Source organism: Salvelinus alpinus, chromosome 39 (assembly GCF_045679555.1).
Source record: "Salvelinus alpinus chromosome 39, SLU_Salpinus.1, whole genome shotgun sequence".
Taxonomy (NCBI): Eukaryota; Metazoa; Chordata; class Actinopteri; order Salmoniformes; family Salmonidae; genus Salvelinus; species Salvelinus alpinus.
The window spans coordinates 167,485-194,700 of NC_092124.1; the positions used below are offsets into that span (position 1 = coordinate 167,485).

Below are 27,216 nucleotides of genomic sequence, written 5' to 3' on the forward strand. Positions count from 1 at the left end.
TGCTTTGGAACTTTATTTGAGCAAGATCTGTCAAACCGTGTCATCTCAGATATCATCATTAGCTTTTTCCTGCTAAATGTCTCCACCTGCAGGTGAATCAGTGACAGTACACAAACTACATGGGCGAAGTAACCATCCAGTGATAACTGTCTCATCCAAGGCCGGTTCCAGGCATAAGTGACATCGGCCTTAACTCAGTCGAGGGTCTCAACTTACTATTGAGAGTAAGAATAGTAGAATGCACCAGGTGCAATTTCGATATGTGGTTGTGCAGAAGCAGTTTTTCTCTTATCAGTCACTGGCAGTCACTCAATTAGCCATGTCAGCTAACACATTTTAGGTTAGTAGTTAGTCTAGCCAGCTACCTAAACTTGTAGTAATCATGGCCGAATACCAACCGGGCATGCAGTGCACGTGCCCAGGGGCCCTGACCTCCAGGGGTCCCCCATTGACTTTGTTAGTCATTCTCACTCAGATAATGATAGTATGGCATAACTCATTACAAAATGTGTAGAATGGCAGAAAATTTGCTTTAAAACTGCAAAAAGTTCTCTCCACCCAATGGCAAAATGTGTAGAATTGCTGAAGATATGTTGTAAAATTCCACATTTCTTCTATCCGGCCCATGGCAACATATGTAGAATTGCAGAAAACTTGCTTTAAAGGTCCAATGGGGCCAAAAAAGAACTGGGACATTTTCAGCTTCCAGGAATTGTGTACAGTTCCTTGCAACATGGAGCCGCGCATTATCATGCTGAAACATGAGGTGATGGCGGCGGATGAATGGCATGAAAATGGGCCTCAGGATCTCGTCATGGTATCCCTGTGCATTCAAATTGCCATCGACAAAATGCAATTGTGTTCGTTGTCCGTTGCTTATGTCTGCCTATACCAGGGGTGGGCAACTCCAGTCCTCGGGGGCCTGATTGTTTTCTCCATCCCTAGCAAATACAGCTGATTAATCCAATTGAATACTAAACTGAAGTTCATGATTAGGTGATTATTGGAGTCAGGTGTGTTAGCTGGGGCAAAACTGTAACACCAATTAGGCCCTCGAGGACTGGAATTTGCCACCCCTGGCCTATACCATAACCCCACCATAGGGCACTCTGTTCACATCAGCAAACCTCTTGCCCACTCGACTCCATATATGCTGCCTGCCATCTGCCATGTACAGTTGAAACTGGGAGTAATCTGTGAAAAACACACTTTCTCCAGCGTGCCACTAGCCATCGAAGGTGAGCATTTGTCCACTGCAGTCAGAATGCCAATTGCACGCTCCCTCATCTTGTGACATCTGTGGCATTGTGTTGTTTGACTAAACTGCAAATTTTAGAGTGGCCTTTTATAGTCCCCAGCACAAGGTGCACCTGTGTAATGGCAGCATTCGCTCAAAACTGAAAACGCGAACCATCGTATTTAACCACGGCAAGGTGACTGGGAATATGGCCGAATACAAACAGTGTAGTTATGGAGGGAATAAGGCAATCAAACAGGCAAACATCAGTATAGAGACAAAGTGGAATCGCAATTCAACGGCTCAGACACGAGACGTATGTGAAAGGGTCTACAGACAATCATGGACTACAAAGCAAAAACCAGCCACGTCGCGGACACTGACGTCTTGCTTCCGGACAAGCTAAACACCTTCTACCGCTTTGAGGATAACACAGGGCCCAGACGGCATCCCTAGCCGTGTCCTCAGAGCATGCGCAGACCAGCTGGCTGGAGTGTTTACGGACATATTCAATCTCTCCCTATCCCAGTCTATTGTCCCCACATGCTTCAAGATGTCCACCATTGTTCCTGTACCCAAGAAAGCAAAGGTAACTGAACTAAATGACTATCGCCCCATAGCACTCACTTCTGTCATCATGAAGTGCTTTGAGAGACTAGTCAAGGATCTGCACAATGCCCTATCTCATCTGGACAAGAGGAATACCTATTTAAGAATGCTGTTCATTGACTATAGCTCAGCATTCAACACCATAGTACCCTCCAAGCTCAACATTAAGCTTGAGGCTCTGGGTCTGAACCCTGCCCTGTGCAACTGGGTCCTGGATTTTCTGACTGGGTCCTGGATTTTCTCCCGTACTCCCTGTTCACCCATGACTGCGTGGCCATGCACGCCTCCAACTCAATCATCAAGTTTGCAGATGACACAACAGTATTAGGCCTGATTACCAACAATGACGAGACAGCCTACAGGGAGGAGGTGAGGGCCTTCAGACTGTGGTGCCAGGAAAATAACCTCTCACTCAACATCAACAGAACAAAGGAGCTGATCGTTGACTTCAGGAAACACCACCTATCCACATTGACGGACCACAGTGGAGAAGGTGGAAAGCTTCAAGTTCCTCGGTGTACACTTCGGTGACAAACTGAAATGGTCCAACCACACAGACAGTGTAGTGAAGAAGGCACAACAGAGCCTCTTCAACCTCAGGAGGCTGAAGAAATTTGGCGTGGCACCTAAAACCCTCACAAACCTTTACAGATGCACAATTGAGAACATCTTGTTGGGCTGTATCAACGTCTGGTATGGCAACTGCACCGCCCGCAACCGCAGGGATCTCCAGAGGGTGGTGCGGTCTGCCCAACGCAAAACCGGTGGCAAACTACCTGCCCTCCAGGACACCTACAGCACCCGATGTCACAGGAAGGCCAAAAAGATAATCAAAGACAACAACCACCCGAGCCACTGCCTGTTCACCCCGCTAATCATCCAAAAGGCGAGGTCAGTTCAGGTGCATCAAAGCTGGGACCGAGAGACTTATAAACAGTTTCTATCTCAAGGCCATCAGACTGTTAAATACTGTTAAATAGTCATCAATAGGGCTGCTGCCCTATATACATAGACTTGGAATCACTGGCCACTTTAATAATGGAACACTAGTTACTTTAATAATGTTTACATAACTAAAGTTTTGTTACTAAGGATTCCACAACGCGGTTAGCCTTTACGGCTGGGACTGCAAGTTTGTGTCCTTTTTTGTGCGTGGATTCCGTGAGTGCCAGCTGGTTGTACTACAGACACTTGTCGTCGTCGTCGTGGGAAAGACTCATTGTTATCTTTTCGTAAAACAACTGGTTGCAGTATAGAGCCAATCAGGATACCAAGGAGATCCTGAGGGAAATCGACGAGTACCAACAGCTTTACGCTATGGAGGAACAACATACTCCTTCGTGGAAAGATCCGACCACCTCACAAAATAACTTTAACCCGACAAAATAAAGAAAAACAGATTAATCTACAGACACGGACGATTTACTTACCATTGAGGTAGAGACTAGTGCTCTGGCTGGAATCCATGCAACAATGGAAAAGTTGTGTGAGGAGGTAGCAGGACTGAGGGGGATTTTGGAGTTCAGCCAGAGTGAAATTCTCAAGCTCCAAAGAGAAAACAAGACACTCACAGCTAAGGTAAAAATACACGATTCCAACATGGATTGTCTACTCAGGGAAAACAGGGTGATGAAGAAGACCCTACTAGACAAACAAAGTAGTAGCATGCGTGAAAATCTATTTTTTTCTGGTATTCCTGAGGATGCATCCAATAATCCAGAGGGCGCGATCAGAGAATTCATGCAATCCGTCTTGAAACTTCCTATAGAGACTGTAAACAAGGTGGCTTTCCACCGAGTACACAGACTTGGAGCTCGGAGCGACAAGACCAAGGGTCCCTGACCGATCATCTGACCGAAAATTTGAACACTACCAACAAAAGGAGCTGATCAAAGGCAGAGGAAGGGACCAAATTCAGTCTCAATGACCAATTTCCAAAGGAGATAAACGAACGTTGAAAGAGACTGTATCCGGTACAAAGACAACAAAGGAAGGATGGTAGGCGTGCCTTTATCATTGTGGACAAAGTCTTTATAGATGGACAGCTATTCCGAGAGAGCTACATAACACCGTGGCTGTACTAAATTCTACAGGGACTTCAGGTTACGGAAAAAAAGAAGTTATGGGAACTGTTTAAAATATCTGAACATTATGAAGTGAATATGAACACACACGTACTCAACTACATGCTTGCTTACACATACGGACTTATACATACACACACCATCTGATCTCACTCTCTTTCTCTTCTCTTCTCTCCCTCTCTATTGTCGAGAACTGTTTTATAATTGAATGTGTTTATTGTTTGTCTATCTTTTTTATGTATTTGTCTATAAGTTTATATATGTTTACAACAAGCAAGGGGAAGATATCAGAATAGGGGCATTGGGGAATAATAACATATTGTACGGAATAAATTTGTACTGTAGTGAAGCCGTCTCTAGAGTAATGCAAGGTCTCTTTCATGATCATGTGAAACGTCAATTGCTATGGAAATGCTGGGGTGTGTTTTTCAATTATGTTAAATGTAATTATGATGCAACTATGATGGTGATACGATATGGATTACAATTATGAATATTAACGCTATACGCACTACATGTTACACACATAGACACTCAAACATGCAAATTGGCAGAGTTATTATTTATTTGGACATCACACACTAGTCTTACTCTTATACAGACATCATAAACACTCTCATTATATCATATCCAATATCATACACATCAACCTACTCAGATTTGTTACACACATAATTTGTCTCAATTTTCTAACATCTGTGGCATTGGCTCACAGGCAAACAGGCAAGGGAATATTTTTGTTGTTGCTAGAACCTATTTCTTGAATTCTAAATATCAGACATTTGAAAGCTCTAGTTTTGACCTTCATAATACCTCTTAATGGCAGTAATTTTACAAGCACTAATTATGGTCAATTTAGACTGAGAATAGTATCTAGTTATGGTAAGGGGTGAAATAAGTATAGCTAGTTATAATTGTTACGGTTTGGCAGATTATAAAAAAGATCAGTCTTTACATGGCTTAAAGAAAAGGAATATAACATATACTGTTTACAGGAAACTCACTCTACATCCTTAGATGAAGTTGCATGGAAAAAGGAATGGGGTGGTGAAATAATTTTCTGTCATGGACAAAGGAACTCAAAGGGTGTGATGATATTAATTAACAAAAATGTCGATCTGAATGTGCAAATAATCAGGAATGATTTATAAGGAAGGTGGATCCTTTTGAATATGAATGTGGACGAAAAAGAGATTTGGCTCATTAATCTATATGGTCCAAATCAGGATGATCCACACTTCTTTGAAAAAACATTTATACCAATTTATTGAACTTACAGGCAACAAATGATCTAATCAAGGAAATCACAAATATTATGGACACATTATAAATAGTGGATATTTGGAGACTAAAAACCCCGACCTAGTGCGATATACATGGAGACTTAATCAAGCTAGTCGTCTAGACTACTTTCTTGTCTCTTTCTCTCTTGCGTCAAAGGTTAAAAAAGTTTTAATATGAGACAGAATGCGATCGGATCATCATCTAATTGGCATTCACATAACTCTTATAGATTTTCCACGTGGACGGGGATATTGGAAATTTAATCAAAGTTTACTGGAGGACAACTTATTTTTTAACTAAGGCAAAATAATTTATAACTGAATTTTTCCAGTGTGATATAGGTTCAGCAAATCCCCTTATTGTTTGGGATACCTTTAAATGTACCTTCAGGGGTCATTCAATTCAATATTCATCAATAATAAAAAAGCAGTTTCTGGCTAAAGAGACAAGACTAACAAGGAAATCCATGAACTAATAGTACAGGTAGATAAGCAATAAAAAAACGATACTACAGAGATACAAAATAAGTTAGAGGGAAAAAAAATAACTTGAGGAACTTATTCAAGAACGATCTAATGTAATCTATTACAAAAATATAGCAAACTGGATGGAATATGGAGAAAAATGCACAAAAGTCTTCCTGAATCTCAATACAGGAAGGCTAACAAAAATAATTTGCAGAAACTCGTTACTGAAGACGGAGTCATCTATGATTCTCCGAATTATATTTTAAAAGAGGAAGCTAATTATTTTAGGCAGATGTTCTCTTTTCCGTCTCATCCTCTCCCACTGAATGAAGATTATGGTAAGGAATTCTTTCCAAATAATATAAAAAATGGAAAATTAACAAATGTACAGAAAGACCAGTGCGAAGGCCAAATTACAGAGGAATAACTTTTTCAGTCTGGAAAAACCCCAGGGCTTGATGGCATACCGGTAGAGGTATATCAAGTATTTTTTGATATACTAAAAGCTCCATTGTTAGATTGTTTTAACAATCTAGAAATGGTAGTCTGTCAGGTACTCAGCAGGAAGGTCTGATTTCTCTATTATTAAAACAAGACCCAGATGGCAAATATAAAAACCCAGTCTATCTAAAAAACTGGAGGCCCCTTACACTTCAATGTTGTGATGCAAAAATACTAGCAAAATGCATTGCGCTCAGAATTAAAAGGGTTTTACCAGGTATTGTTCATCCTGATCAGACAGGTTTTTTACATGGACGATACATTGGAGATAAGACAACTACTATAAATAATAGAACATCATGAAACATATAAGAAGCCAGGAATGGTATTTATAGCGGATTTTGAAAAGGCATTTGATAAAGTAAGACTGGATTTTATTTATAAATGCCTGGATTTTTTCAATTTTGGTAATTCTCTTATAAAATGGGTAAAAATAATGTATAGCAACCCCAGGTGTAAAATAATAAATAACGGCTACTTCTCAGAGAGTTTTGAATTGTCAAGAGGAGTTAAACAATGGTGTCCGCTGTCACCATATCTATTCGTTATGGCCATCGAAATGCTAGCTATTAAAATCAGATCCAATAACAACATTAGAGGATTAGAAATCCAAGGCTTAAAAACAAAGGTGTCCATGTATGCCGATGACTCAAGTTTTATGTTAAGTCCGCAAGCTAGATCCCTGCAATGTCTCATTAAATATATATCTTTTCTGTACTCTCTGGACTAAAATCAAATTATGATAAGTGTACAGTATTATGTATTGGATCCTTAAAAAATACAACTTTTACATTACCCTGCAGATTACCTATAAAATTGGTTGATGGTGAAGTAGACATACTCGGTATTCATATCACAAAATATATAAATAATCTCTCCACAATGAATTTCAATAGAAAACTTGTAAAAAAAAAGACAAGATCCTGCAACCATGGAGAGGTAATTACCTGTCTATTTATGGAAAATTGCCCTGATTAACTCCTTAGTCATATCTCAGTTTACTCACTTACTTATGGCGTTGCCTACTCCTGATGATTCGTTTTTCAAATCATATGAGCAAAAAATATTTCGCTTTATCTGGGACGCTAAACCATACAAAATAAAACGAGCTTAACTATATAATGAATATGAATTGGGTGGGTTGAGATTATTAAATATAAAAGCACTAAACCTCTCTCTAAAAGCTTCACTCATTCAAAAGTTTTATTTGAACCCTAAATGGTTCTCAAGTAGATTCATAAGAAAAGCTCATCCATTGTTTTGTGCAGATTGCCATGTGTCGTTTTCGATTAATTGAAAATTATACTTTTTTCAAAGCATTGCAGAGCTGGCTACAATTTCAATTTCATTCCCCTGAAAAGATATAACAAATATTACAACAAATATTATGGCTGAACTCAAATGTGCTGGTTGATAAAATACCTGTATTTATGGGAAAGATGTTTGAAAAGGGTATTTTGTTCTTAAATTATATTGTAAATTGTAATGGTAGAGATACAGTGGGGAGAACAAGTATTTGATACACTGCCGATTTTGCAGGTTTTCCTACTTACAAAGCATGTAGAGGTCTGTAATTTTTATCATAGGTACACTTCAACTGTGAGAGACGGAATCTAAAACAAAAATCCAGAAAATCACATTGTATGATTTTTAAGTAATTAATTTGCATTTTATTGCATGACATAAGTATTTGATACATCAGAAAAGCAGAACTTAATATTTGGTACATAAACCTTTGTTTGCAATTACAGAGATCATACGTTTCCTGTAGTTCTTGACCAGGTTTGCACACACTGCAGCAGGGATTTTGGCCCACTCCTCCATACAGACCTTCTCCAGATCCTTCAGGTTTCGGGGCTGTCGCTGGGCAATACGGACTTTCAGCTCCCTCCAAAGATTTTCTATTGGGTTCAGGTCTGGAGATTGGCTAGGCCACTCCAGGACCTTGAGATGCTTCTTACGGAGCCACTCCTTAGTTGCCCTGGCTGTGTGTTTCGGGTCGTTGTCATGCTGGAAGACCCAGCCACGACCCCTTCAATGCTCTTACTGAGGGAAGGAGGTTGTTGGCCAAGATCTCGCGATACATGGCCCCATCCATCCTCCCCTCAATACGGTGCAGTCGTCCTGTCCCCTTTGCAGAAAAGCATCCCCAAAGAATGATGTTTCCACCTCCATGCTTCACGGTTGAGATGGTGTTCTTGGGGTTGTACTCATCCTTCTTCTTCCTCCAAACACGGCGAGTGGAGTTTAGACCAAAAAGCTCTATTTTTGTCTCATCAGACCACATGACCTTCTCCCATTCCTCCTCTGGATCATCCAGATGGTCATTGGCAAACTTCAGACGGGCCTGGACATGCGCTGGCTTGAGCAGGGGGACCTTGCGTGCGCTGCAGGATTTTAATCCATGACGGCGTAGTGTGTTACTAATGGTTTTCTTTGAGACTGTGGTCCCAGCTCTCTTCAGGTCATTGACCAGGTCCTGCCGTGTAGTTCTGGGCTGATCCCTCACCTTCCTCGTGATCATTGATGCCCCACGAGGTGAGATCTTGCATGGAGCCCCAGACCGAGGGTGATTGACCGTCATCTTGAACTTCTTCCATTTTCTAATAATTGCGCCAACAGTTGTTGCCTTCTCACCAAGCTGCTTGCCTATTGTCCTGTAGCCCATCCCAGCCTTGTGCAGGTCTACAATTTTATCCCTGATGTCCTTACACAGCTCTCTGGTCTTGGCCATTGCGGAGAGGTTGGAGTCTGTTTGATTGAGTGTGTGGACAGGTGTCTTTTATACAGGTAACGAGTTCAAACAGGTGCAGTTAATACAGGTAATGATTGGAGAACAGGAGGGCTTCTTAAAGAAAAACTAACAGGTCTGTGAGAGCTGGAATTCTTACTGGTTGGTAGGTGATCAAATACTTATGTCATGCAATAAAATGCAAATTAATTACTTAGAAATCATACAATGTGATTTTCTGGATTTTTGTTTTAGATTCCGTATCTCACAGTTGAAGTGTACCTATGATAAAAATGACAGACCTCTACATGCGTTGTAAGTAGGAAAACCTGCAAAATCGGCAGTGTATCAAATACTTGTTCTCCCCACTGTATGTTCTTCATGGAGTTATCAGAATTGTGCGGGAAGGTCTGCTCAATCCAAGAGTACAGCCAATTGATTACAGCATTGCCCCAAAAATGGAGGAGGCGGGTGGCAGCGGGAGGAGGTAGGGAACTGGTCTGTCTGCCCAATATAAAGGATCAAAACCGGCGGAGGAATAAAAATAGCATAAATAGGAAAGTATACCAGTTTCATTTGAGGACCAGGATGTTGACAACTGTGCCATACAGATTGCAAAATAGTTGGGAAGAGATATTTGATGTACCGATTCCATGGTACAGGGTGTATGAGTTGATATATAAAACAACGCAAGATTCAAGACTTTGTGCTTTTCAGCTAAAATTATTATATAAAATTCTTGTCACCATCAAAATGTTGAAAATTTGGGGCATAAAATCATCGAAGCTCTGCAGATTTTGTTGTGAGGATACAGAATCAATAGACCATTTGTTTTGGTAATGCCCTCAGGTAGCCTGTTTCTGGTCTCAGGTTCAGGAATGGCTGAAAATGCATAGCATTGATCTAAAATTGACCCTAGAAATAGTACTGTTAGGAGATCTGGAGAGACCGGGTCAGTCAATTACTAATATACTAATAATCTTAGTAAAAGTATTTATCTTCAACATGCAATCTGTAGATTCTATTCGATTAGATAGATTGAAATTGTACGTTAAACATCATAGCATAGTTGAAAGATATGTGTTGCGTAGAAACACGAAGTGGGTGGCCAGCAGAGATAGATGGGATGGGCTGAGGGAAGCTGAGGGTTGGTATGTGGAATTGGAGACAAGTGGGAGTGGAGTTGCTGTGTGAGAGAGAGAATGATGGTCAAAAGATAAAGGAGAAAAAAAAGTCTAAATAAAACATAATAAAAGTACATTTGAATGACACGAAGTGGCAGTGTTTTTACAACTAATGCCGGTTTGCCTGAGGTTGATGCCGTGCAGGTGTTTGTACACATGCATATACACACACTCTCATTCAAATAAACACATACAAGAACACCTACATATATGTAATAGTGCCAGACATCCACATAAACATATACAGTTGGCATTGCTGTTATGATTTCAGTTGTCCTTGATGTCCTTTGTTTTAAATGTCTTATTTAAAACATAATAATAATAATTGCATTGTTGTTTGCTGTTTTCTTCGTTGTTGGTGCATTGGGGGGGTTCTTGGGGGTGGGGAATGGAATTAATTGTATTTTAAAAATATACAGTATATCACAAAAGTGAGTACACCCCTCACATTTTTGTAAATATTTGAGTATATCTTTTCATGTGACAACACTGAAGAAATGACACTTTGCTACAATGTAAAGTAGTGAGTGTACAGCTTGTATAACAGTGTAAATTTGCTGTCCCCTCAAAATAACTCAACACACAGCCATTAATGTCTAAACCGCTGGCAACAAAAGTGAGTACACCCCTAAGTGAAAATGTCCAAATTGGGCCCAATTAGCCATTTTCCCTCCCCGGTGTCATGTGACTCGTTAGTGTTACAAGGTCTCAGGTGTGAATGGGGAGCAGGTGTGATAAATTTGGTGTCATCGCTCTCACACTCCCTCATACTGACTGGTCACTGGAAGTTCAACATGGCACCTCATGGCAAAGAACTCTCTGAGGATCTGAAAAAAATAATTGTTGCTCTACATAAAGATGCCCTGGGCTATAAGAAGATTGCCAAGACCCTGAAACTGAGCTGCAATCCCGCAATCCCTTTACTTCTTATGGCTGCAATCCCGTTAACGTTATGATATGACATGATATGATATGATATGACATGATATGAAAGTGCAGGGCGCCAAATTCAAACAACAGAAATCTCATAATTAAAATTCCTCAAACATACATGTATTTTATACCATTTTAAAGGTAATCTTGTTGTTAATCCCACCAAAGTGTCCAATTTCAAATAGGCTTTACAGCGCAAGCACCACAAACGATTATGTTAGGTCACAGAAAAACACAGTCATTTTTCCAGCCAAAGACAGGAGTCACAAAAAGCAGAAATAGAGATAGAATTAATCACTAACCTTTGATGATCTTCATCAGATGACACTCATAGGACTTCATGTTACACAATACATATATGTTTTGTTCGATAAAGTTCGTATTTATATCCAAAAACCTCAGTTTACATTGGCGCCATGTTCAGAAATGCCTCCAAAATATCCGGAGAAATTGCAGAGAGCCACGTCAAATAACAGAAATATTCATCATAAACTTTGATGAAAGATACATGTTTTACATAGAATGAAAGATACACTTGTTCTTAATGCAACCGCTGTGTCAGATTTCAAAATGCTTTACGGAAAAAGCACAATATTCAATAATCTGAGAACAGCATTCAGCCACAAAAGGAAGCCATACAGTTACCCGCCAAATTGTGCAGTCAACAAAACTCATAGAAAGCATTATAAATCTTCACTTACCTTTGCTGATCTTCGTCGGAATGCACTCCCAGGACTCCCACTTCCACAAGAAATGTTTGTTTTGTTCGGTAATGTCCATCATTTATGTCCAAATAGCTATTTTGTTAGCGTGTTTGGTAAACAAATCCAACGTCAGGAAGCGCGTTCACTAAAAGCAGACGAAATGTCAAAAAGTTCCGTAACAGTCAGTAGAAACATGTAAAACGATGTATTGAATCAATCTTTAGAATGTTTTTAACATAAATCTTCAGTAACGTTCCAACCGGAGAATTACATTGACTTCAGATGTGCGATGGAACAGAGCTCCCTCTCATGTGAACGCATGGTCAGAGCATGGTCAGGTCATGATAGACCTGACTAATTCCTGTCTCCTTCGGCCCCACTTCACAGTAGAGGCATCAGATAAGGTTCTACAGACTGTTGACATCTAGTGGAAGCATTAGGAAGTGCAAACTCATCCATATCTCACTGTGTATTCAATAGGGGCTTGGTTGAAAATCGACCAACCTCAGAATGCCCACTTCCTGTTTGGATTTTTTCTCAGGTTTTTGCCTGCCATATGAGTTCTGTTATATTCACAGACATCATTCAAACAGTTTTAGAAACTTCAGAGTGTTTTCTATCCAATACTAATAATAATATGCATATATTAGCAACTGGGACTGAGGAGCAGGCAGTTTACTATGGGCACCTCTGGGCACCTTTCATCCAAGCTACTCAATACTGCCCCTGCAGCCATAAACCAGCTTCTTGAAGAGCTTCTTGATATGCCACACCTGTCAGGTGTATGGATTATCTTGGCAAATCAGAAATGCTCACTAAGAGGGATGTAAACAAATTTGTGCAGAACATTTGAGAGAAATAAGCTTTTTCTGCATATGGAACATTTCTGGGATCTTTTATTTCAGCTCTTGAAACATGGGACCAACACTTTACATGTTGCGTTCATATTTTTGTTCACTATAATTTACCCGAGTGGAAAATTATAGTGGCACAGTGGTCTAAGGCACTGCATCTCAGTGCAAGAGGTGTCACTACAGTCCCTGGTTTGAATCCAGGCTGTATCACATCCGGCGTGATAGGGAGTCCCACAGGGCGGCGCACAATTGGCCCAGCATAGTCCGGGTTTGGCTGGGGTAGGCCGTTATTGTAAATAAGAATTTGTTCTTAACTGACTTGCCTAGTTAAATAAAGGTTACATGTTAGGCTTCTTCTAACCCACTGTTTTCTACTACATATAATAATGAAATTATATCTTTACATTAAAAAAAGTCTATCAGAATTTCAGTCATTTCAATACATGTTATACCCCTTGATCTTCAAGAATAGGACTTGAAAATATGGAAGTATAGATTGGCCAAATTGTTTTACCTGAGCATAACCCCACAACGAAGTACTTATTAGCCAGCCCTACTCTGTTGTTTATGTTTATGAATGGGCTCATTGATTTGAGTTGAAAAATAAATGCTGTGCTCATGGAATGGCAGATTTGAGCACAAGTGAAAAGTGCTATTTACATGTGAAACATTAATGCCATATGCTGCATTAGCTATAGGCCTATTGTTTACCTTTTTGTTGGTGACACTTTGACATCTTGATAATAGCTGTTTAAAGGGCAAATCCACAAATGAAACAATAACAAAACGGTCGCCCTGCCTCTGTTTTGGTAAATAACTGAGGGATGACCTGTTGAGTTGTTGTTCACCGGACGTGCTACCTGTCCCAGACCTGCTGTTTTCAACTCACTAGAGACAGCAGGAGCGGTAGAGATACTCTTAATGATCGGCTATGAAATGCCAACTGACATTTACTCCTGAGGTGCTGACTTGCTGCACCCTCGACAACTAATGTGATTATTATTATTTGACCATGCTGGTCATTTATGAACATTTGAACATCTTGGCCATGTTGTTATAATCTCAACCCGGCACAGCCAGAAGAGGACTGGCCACCCCTCATAGCTTGGTTCCTCTCTAGGTTTCTTCCTAGGTTTTGGCCTTTCTAGGGAGTTGTTCCTAGCCCCCGTGCTTCTACACCTGCATTGCTTGCTGTTTGGGGATTTAGGCTGGGTTTCTGTACAGCACTTTGAGATATCAGCTGATGTAAGAAGGGCTATATAAATAAATTTGATTTGAATTTGATTTGGATGGGCCTGGAGAAATGTAACCACTCTCAGATTAATAGACAGAGCTATGGATGCAAGGACTGACCATCCATGATATCACATTATTGTTTTAACCATGTTTTGAGGCTATACAGTGTTTGTTTAAATGTACAATGTTTACAAACATTGGAGAAAAACAAGCTTATATTTTGGGCTCTCATGGAGTCTGACAGTTGAACTAAGCTCATGAGGCATTTATAAGTTATATTCTTCAAATACAGTACCAGTTTAGACACCTACTCATTCCAGGGTTTTTCTTAATTTTTACTATTTTCTACATTGTAAAATAATAGTGAAGACATCAACACTATGAAATAACACATGTGGAATCATCTTGTAACCAAAAAAGTGTTAAACAAATCAAAATATATTTTAGATTTTAGATTCTTCAAAGTAGCCACCCTTTACCTTGCTGACAGCTTTGCACACTCTTGGCATTCTCTCAACCAGCTTCACCTGGAATGCTTTTCCAACAGTCTTGAAGGAGTTCCCACATATGCTGAGTGTTTGTTGGCTGCTTTTCCTTCACTCTGTGGTCCAACTCATCCCAAACCAACTCAATTTTTTTGAGGTCGGATGATTCAGCAATAAAAGCCTAAAAAAAATAAAAGCCTTTTATTCCATAGGCTGGGATCCGCACTGTGCAGCTGTTGCAGGAGCGCATTTTTTGTGCCAAATATATTTTTTCGGAGTTTAAAAGTAATACTCAAAGTAATCATCTAGTTTTTTTAAAATATCTGTAATCTGATTCAAATATTTTTGTTAGTAACGTATTACAGTTTTTTGTAATCCCTTACTCCCTAACCCTGCCAACCAGTAGCTGATCTATGCTGCCATGCCTACCGATGGGCTCTGGCAAAGACCTCCACTCCAGCATCACCAATGATCATTGATGGGAAGAAGAGAATTAGGCAGGTTTAGTCTGACCTGTTCAAACTTCAACATACAATATGTTTGTGTGTCAGATATATTTGTTTTATTTAAATAGGTAAGTCAGTTACAATGACAGCCTACCCCAGCCAAACAACACTGGGCCAATTGTGCACCGCCCTATGGGACTTCCAATCACAGCCAGTTGTGATATAGCCTGGAATCGAACTAGGGTCTGTAGTGACAATTCTAGCACTGACATGCAGTGCCTTAAACCGCTGTGCCACTCGGGAGCTTGTATTACCTGTCCTGACTGCCATTGGTAATACAACAGTGACTATGTGTGTATTGGTTCACAGAAATGTGTATGGAGCAAGTTTTTAATTTTTTATTGAACCTTTATTTAACTTGCAAGCACATGGAGACTTGCAAGATGATGTGATGAAGTCCAGAATGACAGATGGGCTTGAAACGGATGTCTCTGAATGGAGAGAGACCTGGCACTCATCATTAAAATTGTACTAGACTCGTTCTACTTTTATTGTCTTTTTTTTAATTATTGAATGGTATCAGTCAATATGGGAAGTGAGAACTCCTGTGTATTCTGCAACAGGATCAGGGAACTCCTGTTGTATACGGGACACCACACAGGAAGGTATGACCACTCTGACATGTTTGCCAAGGTAGCCCCATTAGCACCAGACAAAATGCCTATAGGCACGGTATCTGTATCAGCTGGGAATGAAAGGTGAAAGGTGCACATTGTTATATTATCAAAACACTGTTTCTGTAGTATTATGTAAAAGGCTTCTTTATTTACCTGTTACTACAATTAAAAGTGATCAAAACACATTCTTCTCATATTACTCTGTAGGCTACTGACTTACTGTATTCAAAGTTTCCTCCAGCATCTCACCATACATCTGCCTGTAGTAATTAAACTCAACCTAGGAGGTTTGTTTATTGTGATTGAGTGGGGGGAAAGAGGTGCTGTCACAGTTCTGACAGATGTGTGTGTTTTGGTGGTGGCAAGGACACACCTAAGAAACACCCACATGAAACCAACTAATGTTTGGCTTCTGTCATGGCTGCCAGCAATCCTTGAGGAGCCATAAAACAAGGTCAAATCAGCAGGTGGAGTTCCCCTTTAATTAGGGCGCATGAACCGCTAGCGGGACATCTATGACAACATCCAGTGAAATTGCAGAGAGCGAAATTCAAAATACAAAAATCGTAATATTAAACATGAAAATACAAGTGTCTTACATCATTTAAAAGCTTAACTTCTTGTTAATCCAACTGCGTTGTCAGATTTCATAAAGGTTTTACGGCAAAAGCATACCATGCGATTATCTGAGGACAGCGCCCCACATCAAAATAAATAAATCACTTACCTTTGAAGATCTTCTTCTGTTTGCAATCCCAAGGGTCCCAGCTACACAATGAATGGTTGTTTTGTTTGATAAAGTCCTTCTTTATATCTAAAAAAGTCTGTTTAGTTGGCGCCATTGACTTCACTAATCTAACTCGTTCAACGTGCCTGCAAATGAATCTAAAAAGTTACCGGTAAAGTTCGTCCAAACAAGTCAACGATGTTTCTAATTCATCCTCAGGTACTCTAATATCTAAATAAATGATCAAAGTTAAGATGGAGAATAGTATGTTCAATAGGGAAGATAAATAACGAAGAGCGCGCACCTCATTCACGCGTGCATCAAGACTACTTTTCTAATGAGGTACACCTTAGAAAAACTACAACTACTTGCTCATTTTTCAAAAAACAAGCCTGAAACCTTTTATAAAGACTGTTGACATCCAGTGGAAGCCATAGGTACTGCAATCGGGGTCCTTTTTGGTTGGAAATTCAATAGGCCAACATAGGAATGGTCGGGGTGAAAAAAAGAAAAAAAGATTCTAAATGGATTTTCGCCTGCCAAATCTGTACTGCTTTACTCACAGACATTATTTCAACATTTTTAGAAACTTCAGAGTGTTTTCTATCTAATGCTAATTATAAGGATATCCTAGCTTCTGAGTAACAGGCAGTTTATTTCAGGCACATCATTCATCCAAATTTCTAAACACTGCCCCCAGAAGACTTAAACACCATCCACAAACAGTCCATTAGGTAGCCACACTTATGAGGACTGGCTACATTTATATTATTTAGCAGATGCTTTGACTTATGCATAGATTTCCATATTGCTTTATACGTTCCCGTATGGGAATTGAACCCATAACCCTGGCGTTGCAAGGCACATGCTCTACCAACTGAGCCATATCTGACATAAATTATCTCTTGTAAGAAATGAGGATGACTGGCGATTGGTTGATATGTCAGGAGTGGGTGGGGACTTTTCTACAGTGACGATAACTGCAACAATTTGTAGCAGACAAATATAAGTTGTTTTGTTTGCATTTTGAACTATAGCTGTAACGAGTTTGTCGCAACTGGCCAAAAGGTGTTAATCTGTCTCTGGTACAGTACCTTTCTATCTGCCATATTGGGAATACAGTATGTTACATTTTGCATTATGACTTTGAACTACCTTGTCAGTTGGAATAAGACCACAGTGAGTAATGAATACCGGTAGAAGTATTTAAAGAGGCACTGAAAAAACTGATTGGCACGTGTGTTTTTCTGTTGCGCATTAGAAAAACTCGTTTTCAGTCTCGGAAGTGTGTTTCCTGACCAATTATGTATGAGACACTTCCTCAAAATCCCCAGAATAAATCTAAGATAAATCAAGAAATCTGTAATGAATTTTGACGTTTTTGCGAGGATGTTTTAGTTGTGATATTTTACATCTAAGTAAGGTGTTTGGTACAGTATTTCTCAAGTAAAAAAATGCGTCACATGTTGTTGTTTCCTTATGTAAAAATGTAAATAATAATCGGAACTGCTGGACAGGTCTGTCTCACTGTCTATGCTATTGGATAGAGATTAATCACCGCAGTTGATTAATCACCCCATGTTAGTGTGTAAATGGACATTGTCAAATCAAAACCCAACCTTCATTTATTTACCCGATGTGGATGGATTTTCCAAACTCCGTTTTAGACTAGACTGACTTTATGACCAAAATTCTCATTTTTACACTGTAGTCAATGTTGGCACTAACATAACTGTTTCTGACTTATATCGATGACAAATAGGCAGTTTTCTAGGGGATTCATTGCTTTTGAAAGGCAGTCGCTGTTTATTCAAAGTATATTATGTCTTGAACTGGTGGCCAGCGCTGGTGCTTTTTGAAATAGGGGTGAGTTGACTCTAGGCTCTTGGATAGGTTTATTATTGTTATGGAGTTCTGAACGGTTTGCGTGTGTAATGATTTGACAGTGATGCCAAAGTGACGCTTTGCAATAGTATTCAATTCAATTAACCTGTACTGCAGTATCATACACGTTTTTTCTCTCCAGAAGTCAAATTAAATTTAAAGTGTTCATTAAGCCACACTATTGCTTTTTATCAAAACAATGTCATTTCGGAACAAGAGAGCTGAAGGTTTGAGGGTCTGTTTTCAAATGCTACCTTGCCTGGGTAAAGTTGCGGGTATGTTTGGTATTAAACCTCCAAGTCATCGAATTTGCTAGGTCATTTGCAAGCTAAAGTTTGTGACAGTCTCTGCAGTCCTAAATATTCTATGATAGATGGTCCCTTATTTAGAGAATCTCTCATGCTATACAATAAATCGACTTTACTATAGGCTATGGCAATGTTTTTCATAGATGTAGTCCACCCAATTTAAAAGTGCACATTTACTTCCAAAACATGTTTTATCCTATCGTGTAAGATCAACATATACACAATAATACAATAATAAATAGTCAAATTAATTAAATATCCTGTCTTGTAAGGTTAGCTAACGTTAGCAGTGTTTTAGAGATGGGCTGACGTTAAAATGGAATAGCATGCATACAGTGACAGCTGGGTGAGAGAGGACTTTGATACAGCAGATCTGTTCAACGTCATCAAGCCTTTATTAACATCAAGTCTTTATTTCGCGCGCGTCACGTGTCAATGGCGTCAATTCCAATGGAGCCAATGTATTCCAAGGATTTATGCAGAACTCCACATCTGAAGAGCGGAAGTAGATGGAACATTCCTGTGACTTCGAAAAGGTAGGGAACATTTCACTGATGAATTACGTCATTTAGCTATTACACACGTATAAAACAATGGGGATACTTATTAATTAGGTTATGATGGGTTATATTTTGTGATCGAGTTGCATTGGGTCTGTAGGTTGTCAATGTGTGCTGGCTTTACACAATACACATTGTCAGCTAGGCCACATTAATAAGGCACAAAGACAGGTGCAAGTGAGCCCCGCTTGTTGCATGTAGTGGTTTTTCTTTGATTGTGATTGTCATCTTAAAGGATATAGGCTTAATGTGCGAATTTCTGTTGAAACTCATTTAGACAATATTTTTATACTTCCCATTAGATATTTTGATTCTTCAAAATGTCAGAGAGACCAATTTTCGAACCTTTCAGGGAAAATACGTGAGTCTTCTGTTTATCTGTCATTCATGTAACCTACTGGATTTTTACTGACCTACTTTAAAAATTGTCTTTTGCCTCCCAACATTTTGTTACTTTTAGCTTTTTAAGGCTCATGGTTGTAATGAATATTCAAAACGTGGCCACTCATGGCCACTTTACAGTAACACAATAATTTCCTGTCACACTCAAGATCAAATTCAAATAATGTAGATGGTAGGCCTACTGTATAGCATACTAATAAGTACATAGATAAACAATAACCCACCCTCTTCTCTTGTTGCTTTACTGCCAATTTAATCAGTCAATCCCATCAGTTATCAGTAGCCTATATAACACATTTTGTATTAAAGTATCACGAGCAGCAAAACAGTCAACAGACATTCCCGTTCAACTTCTGTGAAAAGTTAGGTCTGTGTGCGATGCCCATTGAATGAAAGATGTCTGTGACTGTAGGAAGTCTGTTTAGGAAACACCAAGTTATTACATTAGACTTCTTATTGTGTCTCCTTTCATCTGTTGGACCTAACTGTCAAATCGTGGGAATTCCGATCGCTGTCCTTGGTGCTGAATCCCCTTGTAGCCTAGGCTCTTTTCCTATTCGTTTGTTTACCTTTTACGTGACAAAGTCACTAACAGGACATATTAGGCGATGATGAGGCGCTAATCTTATTATAACGTTTGGGCAATGTCCAATTATCCATGGGTTGAACATGCAGTGAATTTCCGAAATGTGAATGCAGTGTGTGTCTCCTTCCAAAGAGCCCTTAGGCCTACGTGTGCGCACATTGCCTCATGCTCATGGAACAATATGATGATCCAATTTAAAAATATTGTTGTTTAAAAAAAATAAACAGATGTATGGTGTTTCCTTTAATTTGAATCAGAGGCTCTCTGGATGTTTACTTTTTGCCAAAAACAAGAAGAAAAAAAAACCCGTTAGTTTTATTAGTACATTATAATAAATATTATATTAATCATGATAGGTTAATAATTTAATATAGAAAAAATGTACCTAATGTTCTAATATTTTTTTAGGGCTCCTGTCAGTCACAGGCCCTTAGGATCGTCCTAACCCCCCATTTGGCCTCCCTTGATAAAAAAAAGTATAAAATAATAGTCAATCAGCGTTAAGCTAAACTGAGTGAGCTCAACTGTGAATGGTAAAAAAAAAAGTAAAGGGAAGCCTGTTTGGATTTGGCGTCACTCCTATCAAATCTCATTGAGAGTATACTTAATTGACAGAAACAACTTGAATTTTTGCATCTTGTTGTGTTGTTGTCCTCCGGTGGCTAGCTAGCTAAAATTCGCCCTTTCCTAAATTAGCCATTGATGGAGAAAGGGATTTGGACTTGTGGTTTTACTTAATTCTCCGTACCGGCCAATGATTATCAAGGTGATCCAACTATTAATTTATACATTGTGCCCCTGTCACGCCCTGACCTGAGATATCTCTTGTTTTCTTTATATTTTGGTTAGGTCAGGGTGTGACTAGGGTGGGTACGTTAGTTTTTGTATTGTCTAGGGTTTTCTGTAAGTGTAGGGTTTTTGTAGGTCTAGGTATTTGTATGTCTATGGTGGCCTGATATGGTTCCCAATCAGAGGCAGCTGTTTATTGTTGTCTCTGATTGGGGATCATATTTAGGTAGCCATTTCTCCTTTTGGTGTTCGTGAGTTCTTGTTCTATGTTTAGTTGCCTGTCTGCACTACTCATATTAGCTTCACGGTTCGTTTTGTTATTTTGTTAGTTTGTTCAGTGTTCGTTCTTATAATAAAGAAGAATGTACACTTACCACGCTGCGCCTTGGTCTCCTCCTTACAACAGCCGTGACAGCCCCTGGCCTGAGAGGATGGAAGTTCAATATGTATCTAGATGTAGAACGCTCATGTTAACTAGCTAACGTTGCCCATGAAAGGAAGTTAGGCTAGCGAGCAAGCATTTTAGCCAGGTAGCCTAGGACACACACACACACACACACGCACACACACACACACACACACACACACACACACACACACACACACACACACACACACACACACACACACACACACACACACACACACACACACACACACACACACACACACACACACTGCTAGCCTACCTTACCACTACACCTTAATTGTGAGACCTTTCTACCCAGGCCAGAGCCCAGTGTGTCCAGCCATCCGCACACCTCGCCCTTCTCTCTGGGTAATCTTGAGCTCACCACTGTGTCCCTGAAAGGGGCAGAGGATAGCCCGCTATGCCACAAGCCCAGAGTGATCCTCGCCCCTCAGCGCAGCAGTGCCCGCTTCGGAGTGCCCAGCCACAGCCCTTTCTTCTGTAGGAACAACCCCCACCCACAGAGGGTCAGGCACATCAAGGGTTAGTTTGATACACCCAGAGTCACAAAGAGGCATGCACATTTGCACACATGCAAACACGCATACACACGCACACGCACATGCACACACACACACACACACACACACACACACACACACACACACACACACACACACACACACACACACACACACACACACACACACACACACACACACACACACACACACACACACACACACACACACACAGTGTCTATTCATTTACTAATAGTTGAGTCACATTCCCACCTAGCAGATGATGAATAGCATTGGTACAGTGCCTCAATATTATTGAATTTACAGATAATTCAACAATGCCTCCATCCTTCATATAAGACATTTTTAATCCATGTCTGTTGTTTACACAGGTATCAATGATAAACAAATCTGTGCTGTCAATGATGTCACCTTTGGCCAGTTTCCCCAGTACTGCTTTGGCAGGGTCCTGACCCTTGAGAAGAATCTGGTGTTGCAGTCAAACATGCCGACGGCGGCCAACAGCACCTACCTCCCTATTGACGTCCTCACGGGCCTCCAGTTCTTCCCCCTGAAGCAGAAGGATTCCCCCTCTCTGAGGTTATGTACGTTCAGACAGTCTGTCAGTCTGGCCCCAGATCTGTTTGTGTCATGTCAATGGCCATAGGAGTTGGCAAGACTCCTTCAATACAGCAAGTCTCTGTCAATATGAACCTTTCTGTCTTTTTTATGGTGATGTCATTTATGTACAAAACCAGCCCTATTGATCCTGTGATATGGTGTTGTAACAAAGTAGTTCTCTTGTAAAATGGATGTGCTTTGGTTCTTGCCCAGCTGCATCCAGCTGTATTCCCGTGGAGTAGCCTATTGTACATTATTTTGTGTTTACAACTATGATGTCCCTACGTACTGGTAAACAAAGTTACGATGACGTTATATTGATCTTGTATTTTAGCTGCATGTTATGCCTGGATATTATAGTGTTTCTGAAAGTAAAAACAGGCATGTAGAGTGAGAATGAAACTCTAGCCCCTACTAGACCCTAGAGCATTCTGCTACAGGCTACAGGTAACCAGATATCAGTGTGGCGGTTAAGCACTTCATTGTATCCATCTACCCTATCATGTTACAACTGCTGCACAAAGCAGCTCATTCAATACAAATTATAAATTGGTAGGGACGATGAATGGAAAACAACAATTATTTAAAACTATGCTCATGATGGTGCCCTAAAGACACTCAAAATTGATGTATGTATTTGTGTGTGTGCATGTGTTGTTATGCTATCGACATTGTATTTGGAAAATTAAGTTGCATAATGAAAATAATTGTACAGAAAAAATACAAAATAAGCACAGTACTGTACAGTGTAATCATCGAAATCACATGTATGCAGGTGTCACACATGTTTGTCAGATCTTGAATAAGACATATGTAGGCCTTATTGCAGGCTTATGAACAGTGCATCTCCTGTCCTTAGTTTTAGCAGAGAATTCATTTGCTGCTTTTTTGTTCTCTTCCAAGTGACCGAGGCCTGGCGTGAGGAGTTGCGAGAGTTGACAGAGAGGGCAAGGCTTTTGGGACCAGGTGGAAGAGGTGAGATGGAATATCATTTTTTCAGAAGATGAAATGTTATTATTATATATTGCCCAGCCAGGTCTGGGTAAATTCCACTTCAACTCCACCACAAGAAAGGCTGAATCCTAACTGGAGATCTCTTAACTCCAGATTTTGACATCGATGAGAGAAAGACTGAGTGGGATTGAATTGAAATTGTATTGACCCCAACCCCAACTGTTGCATACTGCTCCAAAATCTAAAATGTTGTTTAATAATGTAATCGTAACACTTAAGAGGAAACCATCTCAGTCAAAATCATTTTGGGGCCTCCCAAGTGGTGCAGCGGTCTAAGGCACTGCATTGCAGTGCTATAGGCATCACTGCAGACCTGGGTTTGATCCTGGGCTGTATCACAACCGGCCGTGATCGGGAGTCCCGTAGGGCGGCGCACAATTGGCCCAGTGTCGTCCAGGTTAAGGGGGGCTTTGGCCGGGGGGCTTTACTTGACTCCTCGTGCTCTAGCAACTCCTTGTAGCAGGCCGGACACCTGCAGGCTGACCTTGGTCGTCAGGTGAATGGTGTTTCCTCCGACACATTGGTGCGGCTGGCTCCCAGGTTAAATGGGCGGGTGTTAAAGAGCGTGGTTGGGGCGGGTGCAAAGGAGCGAGGATGCATGAGTCGACCTTCACCTCCTGAGCATGTTAGGGAGTTAGAGTGATGAGACAAGATCGATATTGGGGGTAAAATGCCCACATTATTATTTTTGTTATAATTATAACATTTGTAAGTGTTGTTAAAGATGTACATTCTGTGTCTGGTGAATTTTTTTGGGGGGGTTTGAGGGTTAGGTTTAGGTAAGAGTTAGGGTTAATATTAGAATTAGGATTAGGGTTGTTGGTTGTAACCCCATTGCCCTCTGACCTCCAGGCAGTGGTGTCCCCTTCTTCCCCCAGTCCAGCTGTGTGTCAGCCCTCGGGGGGTCTAGAGATGACAGAGAGGGGAACCCTAAACTACAGCTGATGGTGAGCACGAGTGAACCTCATGTTTGAAAAAAATTCCAAGGCACTTCCCATTGGGCAAAGACATCAATTTAACGTCTATTCCATCTTCGTTCAACATTATTTCATTGACAAGACATGGAAACAACGTTGATACAACCAGTGTGTGCCCAGTGGGTTGTCAGATACAGTAAATTACAATTTTAATGTCTTTATTACATTGGCATACTGTATATCTGCAAGGAATATTAAAAACTATTGCAATTTGCATGTTTCAGTTATAGGTTGCCTTCATGATGGCCTTCGAGTTACAGCTTGTAACACGTTATGACATAGTTTGAACACTCTTATATGTTGTAGGTGATTGATATGTTGTGTCAGATACTGGAAACGGAGTCTATAGGGGATGTCCAGCAATGGATTCTGACAGCTGGTCAAAGAGGTAAGTGCACTGGACTGCACATATACACCAATCCATTTAGCATGCTGTCACTGTTATCTCGAGCCCTTTTCTAGTTGTTGAAATCCAGCTGCAGAGCATAGAGAGGGAAAGACAAGATTAGATAGATAAGATAGCTCTTTATTCATACCCCAAGGGAAATTTGATAGCACCATCCAAATTAACAGTAACAAAAGGGTACATTATCAAGAAACATTTTTATCACAACATTAAAGTGAGACTCAGCAATTAGCATTGCCACATACAGAATGAACCAATAATATTGCAGATGAGCGAGATGCAAGACACCCTCACGCAAAGTATATGATACACTCACACAAAGACTTTAAAAGTCCCCAAAATAGTGTTAATCGGGACCATAATAATCCAAAGTCCCTACTAAGATCCATCAGGATGTAAACATTGATCTGTCATGGCGTTAACCTGTGGTGTTATTTACTTTTGTCCAGAAAAGGACCAGGTTCTAAGTCTGCTGTCTTCCACCCTGGCAAAGGACCCGGTCTCAGCCTATGAGGCTCTGGGAAGAGAGCAGCTGACAGTGAAGGAGGTTCAAAACCATGCCTCCAGAATGGCTTCGATCAGTGAGGAGGATACCACCAGGTTAGTGTTTCCAACCAGAAAATGACGGCATTGTAAGACACCTATGCCAACTGTTGTCTACTGGGAGTATCGATTGTTGAAATATTTTGGTTGTTTTTGGGTCACTGGAAGATGGCAAAAGCTTTTAGTGGATCACAGCAAAAAAAAATTGGAATCATTGCACATTGGAAGTTGGCTGCACACTTCACAGTATACAGCCCCAGAACCAAATGCAGCCTAAAAAGTCATTGATGATGTGGGGGGAGGAAATCCTAGTTCTTAAGGAAATCTATTTGAAATTGGATGAATGATGATGCAATGCCATGTAGCATGAAATCGCCATGCTGCCAAGAAATAGTACATCCCGCTATAATAATTTTCTGGCCCCTTGAATCATGTCTGGCTGCCACTTCCCCCCTGGACAAAAACTGTAAGTTGTGCACCCCTGCACTAGGTGCTGAATATAAATACTGCTACCCACTGGCCAATACATTTAACCTATTCAAAAAGGACAGCCTGTAATGTATTTACAAAATATATTATGTTTACTCTTCACAGAGATCATTCCCTAAAAATTATGTCAAACTGTGACTCAGGTGAGTCTCCAAGGTTAAGTCCTGACAAATAATATAATTCATTGACCTAGTAATAATATGTTGATTGATTCACTCAATTTCTCGAGGTCTGTCTGTCTATCTATGATACACCATTCCCAGGTAAACTGGAGGATGCAGGCACAGAGAGGGCAGAGTCCAAGACCCCCAGGGAGAGACACATTGCCAGACCCCTGAGTACCCAGAGGACCCTGTGTAGCCCCACCGTGTGTCACCTCAACCAAAAGGTGGTCCTACGTTACACCAAGCGGGCCCTGATGCCTCACACACCACCTGAAGTGTTCCAGGCCGAATGGCCCAACTATACCCAGCAGGCACCTGGCTCACTCGTGACATAAAACACAACTCTGGCAATACACCTGGGGCTGGTTCAGGAAGTTGCAATGTTACTGAACGTTCAGATAGAAATGTATGATGTAGAATAGATACCATTGTCTGTCATGTTGAATAGGTTATTGTATCAGCTCTAGTGATTCTATTCATATCTGCAACACTCTGAACGTTGTGCCCTAAAGAATGAACCCCTCCTGTGCATCTCAATAGACCTCTTATTCAGCAATCGGTAGTAATTTTGTTCTGATTTGGTTTGAATTAGATTTTGAATTGGTGTTTCATTGAGGTGGAAAGGGAGTTAAAATGGGATTTGAGTGTAATCATTAGTTACAGCAATACTTTTACACTGTAATGACATAAGTAGTTACACAGTAATAATGGCAATGTAACGTAAGTGTTACCACATACTGCATCACTACTAGTATTTCTAGACTGACAATTGTTCACACAAATAGAATAACATAATCTGAAAGACTATAAAGACAATAGGATCCGTAGTCAATATATCTGTATATTTATCTCACTTATTTCCCGAATGCATGAAAAAATAAAGTGAATCAATGAATGCCTATTAATGAATACAATAGACTGTGTACTACTCCCTTCACAGAACAGCGCAAACTGGCTCTAACCAGAATAGAAAGAGGAGTGGGAGGCCCCGGTGCACAACTGAGCAAGAGGACAAGTACATTATTGTGTCTAGTTTGAGAAACAGACGCTTCACAAGTCCTCAACTGGCAGCTTCATTAAATAGTACCCGCAAACACCAGTCTCAACGTCAACAGTGAAGAGGCGACTCCGGGGATGCTGGCCTTCTAGGCTGAGTTGCAAAGACAAAGACATATCTCAGACTGGCCAATAAAAAGAAAAGATTAAGATGGGCAAAAGAACACAGACACTGGACAGAGGAACTCTGCCTAGAAGGCCAGCGTCCCGGAGTTGCCTCTTCACTGTTGATGTTGAGACTGGTGTTTTGCGGGTACTATTTAATGAAGCTGCCAGTTGAGGACTTGTGAGGCATCTGTTTCTCAAGCTAGACACTCTAATGTACTTG

The 27,216-nt window shown here is 40.4% G+C and overlaps 1 protein-coding gene across 1 annotated transcript; it reads left to right on the top strand.

Annotated features, from left to right (window-relative positions):
• The first annotated feature begins 16,954 nt into the window (after positions 1–16,954).
• On the top strand, positions 16,955–26,832 carry LOC139566930 (protein TBATA-like). The gene is made up of 9 exons (XM_071388310.1): positions 16,955–18,887; positions 21,417–21,640; positions 22,011–22,223; positions 23,143–23,214; positions 24,106–24,200; positions 24,537–24,618; positions 25,086–25,236; positions 25,774–25,811; positions 25,932–26,832. The coding sequence occupies exons 1-9, from the start codon at positions 18,787–18,789 to the stop codon at positions 26,165–26,167; spliced, it is 1,212 nt and encodes a 403-aa protein (XP_071244411.1). The 5' UTR covers positions 16,955–18,786; the 3' UTR covers positions 26,168–26,832.
• Positions 26,833–27,216: the final 384 nt, after the last annotated feature.